This window comes from Canis aureus, chromosome 23, assembly GCF_053574225.1.
Source record: "Canis aureus isolate CA01 chromosome 23, VMU_Caureus_v.1.0, whole genome shotgun sequence".
In the NCBI taxonomy this organism is placed as follows: domain Eukaryota; kingdom Metazoa; phylum Chordata; class Mammalia; order Carnivora; family Canidae; genus Canis; species Canis aureus.
The window spans coordinates 22,311,400-22,324,913 of NC_135633.1; the positions used below are offsets into that span (position 1 = coordinate 22,311,400).

The window sequence follows — 13,514 nt, forward strand, 5'->3', positions numbered from 1 at the left end:
AGTCCCTTTAAAGTGCACCCTGAATGGAATGTCTGGGTGGCCCAATCCGTTAACTGTCAGTCTTGGTTTTGGTTCAGGCCATAATCTCAGGGTTATGAGTTCTAGTCCTGTGTCAGGTTCTGTACAGGTTCTGGACCCTGCTTAAAATGCTCTCTCTCTCCCTCCCCTCTGCTCCTCTCCTTCAGTAAAAAAAAAAAAAAAAATGCACCCTGTATGACTACTTTCCAAGGAGATTTATTCCATATTTTACAAAATGCTAGTGACAGTGTTAACCTCATTTGGACAAAAATTCTTCTATTTGTGTTATTGATCCTGATTTCCTTCCTGCCCCCATATACACTCTATTAAAAAGATTAGCTTCCTTTTAGGTGCCTAAGTTTAATACAAATTTCCACCACAATGCAAACATATGCACACATATTTCATATAGGAATCACTAATCATCTCCATGACTTCAACAGCTCAAGGGACTTTCTAAATATCATTTTATATAATGTTAAGTTCCCTAAAATATAAGACTATGAGTAGAGGCTATAGGCACAAATTGGATATACATAGCCTAAAAAATAGATGAAATGGACAACATGTGAGAAATGAAAAAATAGATAAAATAAAGGCAGGTATTTGTGCAAGATGTTCTTTCTTTATTGCTTACAGGTCTTTGGAAGGAAAGATAAATTCTGCTAATTCATGATAGGAACTGAAGAATGAAAAAGACAGTGAGCTCTAATTTGAAGTAAATGCCTCATGATTAAAGGCAATTCAATCTATTAATGAATGAGGGTCAGTTGTAAATGAAAGACAAATGCACAATTCATGCAAAAATCTCAAAGGACTGTTCATCTAGTACATAAATACTTGAGAGTTAGTCAGAAGCAGCCATCTGATGGTGTCCTTATTTGGATAATATGTCCTTAATATATTATCTGAAAAGCAGAGGACCCCAGAAGGAGAAACATTTTCATGACCAGAGAGTAGATCTCTGAAAGAGGGACAGCTTGTAAAAGCAAAGAAACTCAAAGGAAATTTGCCCCAACAGCTCAGCCCTCCTGCAACAAGGGGTAAGTAAGTCTATTTCTTTCTTTCTTTTTTTTTTTTTAAATTTTTTTTTTATGATAGTCACTGAGAGAGAGAGAGAGAGAGAGAGAGAGAGGCAGAGACACAGGCAGAGGGAGAAGCAGGCTCCATGCACCGGGAGCCCGACGTGGGATTCGATCCCGGGTCTCCAGGATCGCGCCCTGGGCCAAAGGCAGGCGCCAAACCGCTGCGTCACTCAGGGATCCCTCTATTTCTTATTTAATTGAGAAGCTTCCCAAGAAGAAGATCATGGATCTTGTATCAGATTCTTTCATCCTTTAATCAAAGATAAAAATATTTTCTTCTATTCTAAAGAAGAAATTTTTTAGAATTTTTTCTTCTAAAATTGTTTGAAGTATAGAACTGCTGAACTGGGACAGGTAAGAGTAAAAGTCCACTACAAAATCCTCTATACAGAAAAGAATCCCAAAGCTCGGCTCACAAAATGTGAAAACAATATAGGTGCTTACAGATAGACTTGAACCCAGATTGCAGACTCTATGACCCCAGAAGTGTTTTATTTTTTTATCTCTCTCTAAGCCTCATCTCAGCAGGTTATTACAAGCCAAACTGGTATGAACAAACCACCACACATGTCTCATTGACAGGTGTCTAAACTTGCTTTAACAGCCTCCAACAGTTTCTACTATGCTAATCTTCAACCATTCCAGCTTCCTGACCTTCACATTGATGGGCATACCAGGCTTAGAGTCACAGCACTTGTGGTTATCTCTTCCTTTCTCCTCTATGTTTTTGGCTATTCTCATTGGCAATGGTGCTATTCTCTTTCTGGTGGCCATAGAGTCCACATTGCACAGTCCAATGTATCTGCTCCTGGCCTTGCTGATGGTGGCTGACCTCATATCTACTCTGGCACTGTTGCCCAAGCTCCTCTGCCTCTTCTTGTTCAATGATCGGGACATAGCTGCCAATGCCTGCTTCACCCAGATGTTTTTCATCCATGGAACATCTGTGGTACGATCAGCCCTACTTGTGGCAATGGCCTTTGACCGCTTCGTGGCTGTGTGTGAGCCTTTACGCTACAACACAATTCTGAGTCATTCCTTAGTTGGACGCCTGGGACTGCTGGCTTTAGCCAAGGGTGTGATTCTTATCCTACCCATGCCTCTTCTACTTCAAAGATTGACATTCTGCCAAATGGTCATTCCTCATACCTACTGTGACCACATGGCTGTGGTGAAAATGGCCTGTGGCCATACAAGACCTAACCGTATCTATGGGCTCTTTGTGATTCTTCTTGTGGTGGGACTTGATTTGCTGCTAATTGGTTTCTCTTATGGCCTCATCTTGCAATCTGTGGTACGCCTCAACTCTCGAGATGCAACTTGCAAAGCCCTCAACACCTGTTCAGCCCACTTCTTTGTCATTCTTGTCACTTATGTGCCTGCACTCTTTTCATCTCTCACTCACCGCATAGGTCACAACATCCCACCTCATGCTCATGTTCTCCTTGCCAATCTTTATCTTCTTCTACCCTCAGTACTCAACCCCATCATCTATGGCATAAAAATGAAGGAAATACGGCACAAGGTGGCCAAATGCCTTTGCAGAGGATCTGCATAGGCTGTGAGCATAGACAATGTACCCATGAGTAAACAAAGAGTGAGGACAACTGACAGGGCCTTTGTCCAATTGTCCGAGACCCAGTTGTATCTCTAAATGAGCTGTGAAACAAATAGATTCTGGAGAAGTATTTTGCGTGTGGTGGTTTCTTATGTTTTTGCTTGTTCTGTTTTGGCTTGAATGAAGAACCAATATGTTTGTGCTTTCATTAAGCTATGAACTAAAAAAGAAGAGCCCAAGATGATTCTTTCTATGTCTGTTTAACAAGAGCCCTCTTGTGGCACAGGTCTTCTGATGACTTTTACATTTGTGTTCATGTTCATAAGCTATACACAAGATTTTTCTGTAAATTGTCCAAGACTGTCTTTCCGTGTCTGATGGAAAGTTTATATTGATTTGGTTTTCTATTTTCTATTTTTTAAATTCTGTATTGGTTTCTAAAAAATGTCTTAATACTGAAAGGAACCTACATACTCATTATCTTTGGATATCATCTTAACATGTAGTAACTCTTTAGAAAATTGATCTTTTCACCAGGAATTGTTTTTAATGCAATGGCAATGCAAAATGTGCACAATACCAATTGGATGATTGCAATGATGTGGATGCTTACAACAAAAATGAAGGAGCTTGAAGAAGACATATATACCCAGAACAGGGGGACTGTTGAAATACATATCACAGAAGGTTACATTGCAATGGAAAACATGTGTCCAGATGACTAATTCAAAAGACTTCTGAGACCAGGAACTTTACCTTTAAGAAAAGCATATGTTAGCAGGAAGCTATCTGTTCCTCAAATGATATTCCATCCAGATCTTAATATCTCTGTCCTAGTTTTCAAAATTCCATGTTTTTCTACCAGGACCCTGATCTACACATAACAGGCCTGCTTTAGATGAAAGGTCCAACATCCCTGGAGTCCAACTATTCTCATAATTAAGTCTCTAGCCCGCCATTCAATTATGTCTGCCTTTCAATGATAAGTGATGAAGGTCACTTTATATACTACTGATTCAGGTTCTGTGGTTCTCTCTAACAAGCTACTAAATGCTTGTTAATGACTCTGTTTGTCACCCTTCTATAGTACAACAAGACAAGTTACCAGTAACCAGTAAAATCCTGTGTTTGTAGGCACTTCTTTCATATTTTTCAAATGTCTGCATACTTCCACTTCATACAAAATTTCCCACCATTGATAAAATCTTTAGCAATTGAGCCACTTCCTCTTTCCAGGTACCACCTTGTCCCACTTACCAATAAGGAGAGCATCCTCTGCCTACCAGGTTGAAAGTGAGCTGGTCCCAATTCCCTGTCTTACCACATTTACTACTCTCATTATAAGTTGTATTAGTCTAGGTCTTCTACAAAGCGGATTCCAAGATGGAATTTAACATGTAAGGATTTTATTAAAAGAAATATCTGTGTGACAGAAAATAAGGAAGAGAATAAGTGTAGATTGGGGAGCAATCAGTCCATGATATAAGTCTAACCTCAAGGTAAGAAGGAAGAAAAGACTGGGTAGAAGTATCTTAGATTGACATGCGGGGCAAAGTCAGTTGACCAAGGAGCCTACCAAGTTGTCATACATCCTCTAGGAATGGTCTTGCTCAGCATCCCTGCCACATTCTGTCATTAGTAGAGATAAGCCAATGGGAGGCATAACTTTGTTGCAAATGCAATAGATTTAAAATTGTTAGAGTTACATCCTTCATTTGATTAGGCTGCTTTGTTGTAAAACTGGGAGGCACATTCAAATGACTGTTATAGGAAACTGAATAGAATTTGGAGGACAAGAGAAAAAATTCTGAGTAACAATTCTCCGTACTCACATCCTCAATCTGTGACTCCAGGGTTTCCCCTAAGGCAGGAGTCAACAAACTCTTTCTGTAAAATTTCAGATAATAATCATTTTTGTCTTCGTGAGTAAAATGGTCTCTGTCAGAACTAATCAACACTACCACTGTGGTGCAAAAGCAGTCATAGATAATATGCAAACAAATAGATCTGACTGTGTTATAATAAAACTGTATTTACAAAAACAGGTAACAAGTCAAATTTAGCCCATGGGTCATTGTTTCCCAAGCCCTGTTCTAAGACCCACACTGTTTATAAAAGTGAATATTGGAATCAATCCAACTGCCTACCAACAAAGGATTCCACAGTATGAGGGTTTAAAAAAGGGATAAATCTCTGTGTAATATCATGGGTTGACATCATTATAGGCTAAATAATAAATTACAAAATAATACATATAAAAATTCTATTTTTAGTAATAATATTTGTAGAATTTTATTTACATAAGGATTGATTTCAACAGATGCATGTTTTACTTAATTCAATAGTGTCCCCCCAAATTCCTGTTACCCAGAACTTCAGAATATAACCTTATTGGGAAATAAGCTCTTTTCAGATGTAATCAAATTAAGATAAGGTCATACGGATTAGAGTAGGACCTAATCTAGTGACTGAGGCCTTCATAAGAAGAAGGAAATATGGACACAGACAAACACAAAGGGAAGATGAGGTGAAGAAATAGAAGGGAGAAAGCCACATGATGACATAGGTAGAGGTTGTGATGTGTCTTCAAGCCAAGGAACACCAGGAATTGCCAGCACTCATCAGAAGCTAGGAAAGAGGCAAGGAAAGACTCTCCTCTTCAGTCTTCAGAGGGAATGTAGCCCTAATGACAGCTTGATATTGGACCTGTAGTCTCCAAAAGTGTGAGAGAGAGAAAATTGTTTTAAGAGATCTACTTTTTTGTTGTTGTTTTTATTTAAATTCCCGTTAATTAACATACAGTGTAATAATAGTTTTGGGTATACGGTAAGTGACTCAACATTTCCATACAACACTATTTTATTTAATAGTGTTCATCACAACAAGTGCACTCTTTAATTCTCATTATCTATTTCACCCATCCCACTCCCCACCTCCCTTCTGGTAACCATCAGTTTGTTCTCTATAGTTAAGAGTCTGTTTTTTGGTTTGGCTCTCTGTCCATTTTTTCCCCTTTGCTCATTTGTTTTGTTAAATTCCAAATATGAGTGAAATTATATTTGTCTTTTGCTGACTTATTTTGCTTAACATTATAATCCCTAGCTCCATCCACATTATTTCAAATAGCAAGATTTCATTTTTAATGGCTAATTAATATTCCTCTTTCTTTCTTTCTTTCTTTCTTTCTTTCTTTCTTTCTTTCTTTCTTTCTTTCTTTCTTTCTTTCTTTCTTTCTTTCTTTCTTTCTTTCTTTCTTTCTTTCTTCTTCTTTCTTTCATCACCTCTCCATCCATCTATCTATCTAATATATCTCCTTTATCCATTCATCATTCGATGGACACTTGGGCTGTTTCCATACTTTGACTATTGTAGATAATGCTGCAATAAACACCAGGGGCCATGTATCCCTTTGAATTAGTGTTTTTATTTTTGAAGTAAATATCTAGTAATGCAATGGCTGGATCATAGGGTAGTTCTATTTTTAACATTTTGAGAAATCCTCCTGATGTTTTCCAGTGACTACACCAGTTTCCAAAGAAGACATTCATATGGCCACAGGCACATGAAAAGATGCTCAACTGATAATCAGGAAAATACAAATCAAAACTATAATGAGATACCACCTCACAGCTGTCAGAATAGCTAAACTCAACCACACAAGAAACAACAGGTGATGGCTAGGATGCAGAGAAAGGGGAACCCTCTTGCCCTATTGGTGCAAACTGGTGCAGTGACTTAGTTTGTTTTTAGCCCTGAGAAACAAGTGTACATATGAACTATTACCAGTCATTAGCTAACTGGAATGTTTATATCTTTATATTTTAATGTTTATATTTAATGTAGTATATTTTGGTGATCAGGCAAAAAAGAGTTACAATAAGAAAGAAAAAATGCATATACCCTTTCCTCTAATACATTTTTACTTTAATAATATTTGTCATATGCAGGGGGGGAAATGGTCAGTATAACAAGGTGCTCTCATAAGACCTTTTTAAAAAACAAAGCCTGGAGACAAACATCTGTCCATCAGTAGGTGACTGTGGAAATAAATGTTGATTTCATATGAAGGAATGCTCAGGAGTCATAAAGAATCAAATAGATCTATTTCTGCTGATAGGACACAGTTGCTAAGTAACATTAAATAAACACATTTAAAAGTTTATAATGTGCTCTCATGTATGTAAATTATAAACATTAATTCAATTTTGCCCACAGTTTAATTTTTACAATAAATCTTTTTCTATAGCAATCATGTAGACACTTATGTTTAGATGCATTTTCTCAAGGTGCCTGCGTGGCTCAGCCAGTTAAGTGTCTGCCTTAGGCTCAAGTCATGATCCCAGGGTCCTGCTCAACAGGAAGTCTGCTTCTCCATCTCTCGCTGCCCTTACCCCTCCACTCATGCCCACACTGTCTCTCTATCTTAAATAAATTAAAAAAACAAATAAATAAATAAACATTCTTTTTTTAAAAAAGATGCACTTTTAGGGCACCTGGGTGGCTTAGTGGTTGAGCATCTGCCTTTGGCTCAGGTTGTGAACCCAGGATCCTGTGATTGAGTCCCGCATTGGGCTCCCTACAGGGAGCCTGCTTCTCTCTCTGCCTGTGCCTCTGCCTCTCCCTCTCTCTGTGACTCTCATGAATAAGTAAATAAAATATTTTAAGAAGATTGTGTTTTCTTCACTTAGAAACTAACTAAAAACTAGAATATTCTACCATCAGATTTATAGTGATCCTCAACAACAGTGTATATTCAGATATCAAAGACCCAATCATACTTTTTAGGATTCTGAGTTATCCAGAAAACAAAAACTAACTATATTAGAATGGGCAAAAGTGTCCTAATGTTATTATGTTATTAATGTGTTACTAAAAATAGTAAGTTTTAGAACATCTAAATATAGAATAATTGATTTTGCCCTTAATATTGCTTTTAAGCAAATGCAGAACATTCAAATAAAATGGGATGTAAGAGGATTTGATGCAAATTGAAATTATTAATTTTTCAACTGTTAACCATTGCTTAAACTTTCTCATCAAAATATAGGCATGTTAGCTTGGTAATCCAAAGTGGAACTTCCTGGGACACCTGAGTGGCTCAGTGGTTGAGCATCTGCCTTTGGCTCAGGGCGTGGTCTTGGAGTCCCGGGATTGAGTCCCACATTGGGGCAATCTCCCTCTGCCTGTGTCTCTGCCTCTCTCTCTGTCTGCCTTTCATGAATAAATAAAGTCTTAAAAATATATATATATAAAAAAAGTGGAACTTCCCTGAAATCAGGCCACCACTGAGACAGCTCTGCTGCATTTGACTGGTAACAATAGCCCCACAGTTCATAGCAAAATTTACTAAAATGTAATGGAATTTCCTTCTGTAGCAGTCAGTAGTTTTTTGCATGATCTGTTTGACTATATTTTCATTCTTCTGTATACTATTTGAGTTAATATTTAAATATTCAATTTCTGTCCTTTGTCCTGTATGCATTTGACAAAGTATCAAATCTATACTTTCTTCCATTGAAGTATAACACAAAAATGCTGAGAACTTCCTAATAATCCCCTAAATGATAACAGGATTTTTTTTTTGCATTGAACTTTATATCTTAAATAAAAACTGTAAAGCAGTGTCGGTCAAAGCTGAAGTACTGACCACCGTAAAAAGAGATCCTCGGTTGGTGGCACATCTTCAAAATATGAATCTCTTGGATTTATATATGTATGTTTATATACATATATTAACATATACATATACAGACAGAATTCAGTATTCACCTGTTTGATACAGTTACTGGCTTATAGGACTCCAAGATCAGAGAACATATTTGAAAAATAATCAGGCAAAATGCAATGAGACACCCAGTAGATTAGTGCTTTGGTTTGCTAATGTGAACTCAATACATCCAAGAAGTTGTAAAGATGCTAGCATCTTCTCAGGTGTATTGGCCTATTAAAACAGCCACGTGCTGGAAGTTTTAATAACAGAACTTCAAAGCAGTGGTCCTTTAAGAGGAGGCCAAAACTCTCAAAACTAGCCATGCGGCCTCCCTAACTCCATGGGATGGGACACCAGCCCCCAGCTCTCCTGTCATGCATACAACCATGAATTACAAAGGTTGAGGACATGACCCCACAAGAGCCATGAGTCCCACAGAGGCATTTGGGTAAAATCCTCTCATCTCTTGAAGAGAACAATTCTGAAGTGCATTTCCTAAAGTGCTTCAGCTGTTTTTGACAGAGTTGGACACCAGTCTCCCCTAGTCCTGTGCAACTCGATAAAAAAAAAAAAAAAAAATCCCTGTATTGGCTTTTCTTTTTTCCAGTTTCACTCCCCTCTATTTGCACACCCACCCTTTGTGTCGCTTTTCTAAAAAACTGCCCATATGCAAGCTATGTCTTAGGCCCTGCTTTCTGGGGCACCCAGCTTACACTCCCCAGTGGTGAAATTTCTAGTTCTTCTGTGCCAGGAACTCAGACTCCAGTGACAGGTGTTGCCTCATTCACAGGTTATTAAGAGTGATTTATTTTAATAAAACTTTATATATTCATTCATAGAAATATTTATAATTTTTTTCTAGGTTGTTAAGACACATCAAGACTCAGCTTCTCCAAATATAATGGAGAAAAGGAAAATGAAGTAACTGGCCTTTATTCATACTAGAATACCTGACAGAAAGCAGAAAGTGATTTATATGTGACTAAAATATCAAACATATGAATATCCTTCTAGTTTTTTACCCTAGGTAACATTCTATAAGGGTGACAGACAACTAGTCAGTTCACGTGTTTGTCCTCGGTCACATTTACAGCAAGGCAACCAGAGAGAAGTGAAGCTCATTCTGCAGTAAGAAGAATCAATCACAGATTAGTAACACTTATGAGGAAGGAAAAAAACAAAACAAAACAAAACAAAACAAAACAAAAAAACCAGGGAGAGTGGTAGACAGTCAGGCGTCCTCCTGGGGCTTCTCTGATTTACTTGCTCCCTGCATTTTGCCAGTGTCAGCTGCTACTGCCAGCATTACCACACATTCTTCCTAGTGTATCGTGTTCAGGCATTAGTAAGTTTTTAGTTCATAGTTCCAGGAAAACAAAAACTGGCTTCTCATGTTTATAGACTAGCTCACAAAAGAAAGGAACAAAATATTTACAGCAGGTAGACTCCCTTCTGCCCCAAATCCCTTCAAACCAGATGAAAAGAAAATCACTCTCAGTTCTGAGCAAAAACAGCCTTCTGCTGCCACAGCTCCTCACCCCAATGAGTGACCCCAGCCTGTTCACTCTCTGTTAAATATTTGACAATTAAATTATTAATCATAAAGCACTCTGCTCAGGATTTTGTTTTGATTTGAATGTTGTCTATATTGAGGGAGGATTCAACGTATGACCTGAGGACTCCTTACTGACATGCAAAAACCTATTCCTCATCCACACTGCTCTTGTTTCTTCCATTCATAGAAAGGTCACTGCCTAGTGAATCCTCATTGTTTCTCGTGAACATTGTCCCCTTAGTTCAAGTTCTGAAATGTCCTAGCGGTCTCCCTCCTTGGTATTCAACTGTTCAGGGTTCTGCAAACGTTTCTTGCTATTTCTTACAGCGGGCACAACACTCTGAAGAAATTTCACGTATTTCCCTACAGTGGATGAACTGTAGGAGTCTCCTCTAAATGGTGGCCATGTGGCATTAAGGAGAGGCATCTTCTTCACTGCATTCTGCCTCACATGTTAGTTCTACAGTATGATGGAAACACTAGGATCTTTCTGCTTTCAAACATCACGCAACTTCTAGTACTTGCCACAACATCCACATCAATTCTCTAGAGCTGGAAACAAATGTCCTGTGAATGGAATAAATTCCAACATTTGGGCACAGGATCTGAGCTCCACAGGTGCCCTGACACATGTTCAGGACATCTTCGTGGGCACCCACAGAAATTGCTTTGCAGAGCTCTGTAATCACAGAGTTCCAGATAAAACAGACTTTTGGAACAAAAACCATTAACAGGACATTATCAGAAATTCTCTTTGTTAAGAGACTCTTACCAAACAGTGAATCAGTTGAGAGGAGAAGGAGAGAGGACTCTGGGAGGTTTTTCTAGTACAAAATTAAGTCAAATGCTTAGAAACTAAGCTCAGGAACTTTTCCTTTTCCCTTTTCCTCTGAACTGTCTCTGAGTGTTACAGATTATGCTCCTGTGCATATTCTTTGGTTCTTCATGGATTCAACAAAGTCTTCTATCCTAAGTAAACGTCAGCCAGCAGAGGAAATAATGGGGTAACTATAAATACCATCTTGTCCTTTCCTTGTTCCTTCCTACTATACCCAAACTAAACCTCCCACTTCCCCTTACACACACAAATACAAATTCACACTCACTCCCATCACACTTTGACTCTACTTGGCAAGTTAGCAGGCAAGACATTGTTTTAGGTTACCTGCAAGCAGTAACATTCCATCTTATTTCACATGTGTTCAGCAAGTATTGTATTCAAGTCCTTCTACACACATGATCACATGTGATTTGCCCAACCACCATGCCAACAATGCAGAGACTATATCATCACTTTCATTTCAGAAGGAATGACAGCCTTCCTTTGGAGTTACTGACAGCTAAGAGGTCCCCTATGATTTAGCCTCCACGACGTCTGAGGATTCAGGTAGTCAATCTGACGGTATGACACATTTCTGCCACTAACCAATACTCCAGGAACTGCCTCTACTTGACATTATTTCCTCATGCCCACCAAAGCCATATAATTAGAAAGGATTCTGACCATGGTTGCTGATTATGTGCTCCTTCATCCAGTACCCATATTTGGTCAGTTTTTCCCGAAACTCCTTGGTTTTCACTGCATAAATAATAGGATTGAGCATTGGAGGTATAAGGAAGTAGAGGTTTCCAAGAATGGTGTGCACATGGGGTGGAATTCCCCTGCCAAAGCGGTGAGTGAGGAAAGAGAACAGTGAGGGAGTATAGTAGAGAAGCATGACAGCAATGTGTGCAGTGCAGGTGTTGACTGCTTTGTGGTGGGCTTCCTTAGAAGACAGCCGCAGGACAGCCTGGATGATAAGCACATAAGAGGAGGCGATAGCTGAGATGTCTAGTCCGGCAACTAACAAGGCCACTACCAGACCATATATCCGGTTGACTGTGGTGTCCACACACACCATCTTCACCACAGCCATGTGTTCACAGTAGGTGGTGGGGATGACATGATTCGCATGAAAAGGCATCTTCTGGAGGAGGACAGGCATGGGCAGAATGAAAAGGATGGCTCTTACTAAACTCACTAAGCCAATGAGCCCAATGCGACTATTGGAAAGGATGGTGGCATAGCGCAGGGGCTCACAGATGGCTACGTAGCGGTCAAAGGCCATGGTCATCAGAATGGCAGACTGCATGGCCGATATGGAGTGAATGAAGAACATTTGGACCAGACAGCCCACATAGCTGATCTCACTGTGTCTAAACCAGAAGATGCATAGCACTTTGGGAATGGTGGTAGTGGACATGCCCAGGTCTGTGAGGGCCAACATGCAGAGGAGCAGGAACATGGGCTTGTGCAGGGAGCGCTCTGTGCAGATGATGAAGATGATGGTGCAGTTCCCAAGGATGGTGATGAAGTACATGGAACAGAAGGGGATAGAGATCCATCTGTGTTTGTCCTCCATCCCGGGAATGCCTTGGAGAATGAAGAAAGGAGGATGCCCCAGGGAGACATTGCACACAGTCATGGTGACACCCAGGTGTAGCAGCCTAGAAGAATCGTAAAACACTTCATGAGCCTCAAACTTGAAAGAATTCAGAGTTAGAAAGTTAAACAAAAAAGTGGAATGATTAAATATGCAAATATATTCTGAATCAATGTGATATATATTATATAATATGGTTCAGTGTTATATGCCTTATTATATAACATGCTCTAGTATTATAGTAACAATAATGTGGTCTTACCACATCAAATCTCCCAGAGTATTTTCTTTTTGAATATATTTTTTTTAAAGATTTTATCCATTTTTCATGAGATACACAGAGAGAGGTTGAGGCACAGGCAGAGAGGTGTGTTCTCCTTGTGGGGAGCCCCATGTGGGACTCGATTCTGGGACTCCAGACCACTCCCTGAGCCGAAGGCAGACACAGTGCCACTCAGCCACCCAGGCGTCCCATATTTTCATCTTGAATATTTTTATAAATGAGGCACTTAATCATCTTTAACATATAAAGCATCATAAATATATAAAATTATATTATGTGTATTTTTGAATGTATATCCCCTCTAAGAATGGAACTTTAAGGATGTGAGACAAAAATGGGCAGAAATACCAAAACCATGACAGAGGATGAAATCAGCCAACAAGGAGCTTTTCAGAAACAAGATAGCTTAAATGCCTACAACAGAATTGCTCACCAAAAATTAGAGGATACACATTTATAGCTCATTAGGGACTTGAAGAGAACTGTGATGACAATTATCCAATGAGGATGCAGAGGCTGCAGGTGGCAAGCTTCTGGGCACTTTGACCAGGTTGCCAGACTGGGACCGTGAAGCCCACCTCACCCAGAGATACTCACCTGACTGTGAAGCAGCCACAGTGTGAGAAGCTAGGCTCAGACTCCTTCTTTAAACATGTGTGTGTGAGTGTGTCCAGTTTTCTGTGGCTATTGGCTATATATACGTGCACAACCATATGGGTCCTGGAGAATACACTCAGTGCCATTCATGTCCAAACCCTTCCCGCTCAGGCACTCAAGCAGCCCAGGTGGTGCCCATTAAATCATCTAAGGAAAGGCCCTCTGGGTGCCCAGATTTTGCTCTTTTGCCCTTTGCTTTTCCCCAAACACGTACACAAGGCACCA

At 39.4% G+C, this 13,514-nt stretch overlaps 2 protein-coding genes across 2 annotated transcripts; one reads left to right on the forward strand and one right to left on the reverse strand.

Annotated features, from left to right (window-relative positions):
• Positions 1-1,725: 1,725 nt before the first annotated feature.
• On the forward strand, positions 1,726-2,661 carry LOC144295353 (olfactory receptor 52P1-like). The gene has a single exon (XM_077867739.1). The coding sequence runs from the start codon at positions 1,726-1,728 to the stop codon at positions 2,659-2,661; it is 936 nt and encodes a 311-aa protein (XP_077723865.1).
• An 8,734-nt stretch (positions 2,662-11,395) lies between these two features.
• Positions 11,396-12,418, reverse strand: LOC144295354 (olfactory receptor 52K1-like). Its single transcript, XM_077867741.1, has one exon. It carries the CDS (start codon positions 12,389-12,391, stop codon positions 11,414-11,416), a length of 978 nt encoding a protein of 325 aa, XP_077723867.1. The 5' UTR covers positions 12,392-12,418; the 3' UTR covers positions 11,396-11,413.
• Between the last annotated feature and the right edge of the window lie 1,096 nt (positions 12,419-13,514).

What these genes read in the sequence shown, in the direction of transcription:
- LOC144295353 (XM_077867739.1), top strand. Translation starts at nt 1,726, where the DNA reads ATGCTAATCTTCAACCATTCCAGCTTCCTGACCTTCACATTGATGGGC.
- LOC144295354 (XM_077867741.1), bottom strand. Translation starts at nt 12,391, where the DNA reads ATGACTGTGTGCAATGTCTCCCTGGGGCATCCTCCTTTCTTCATTCTC.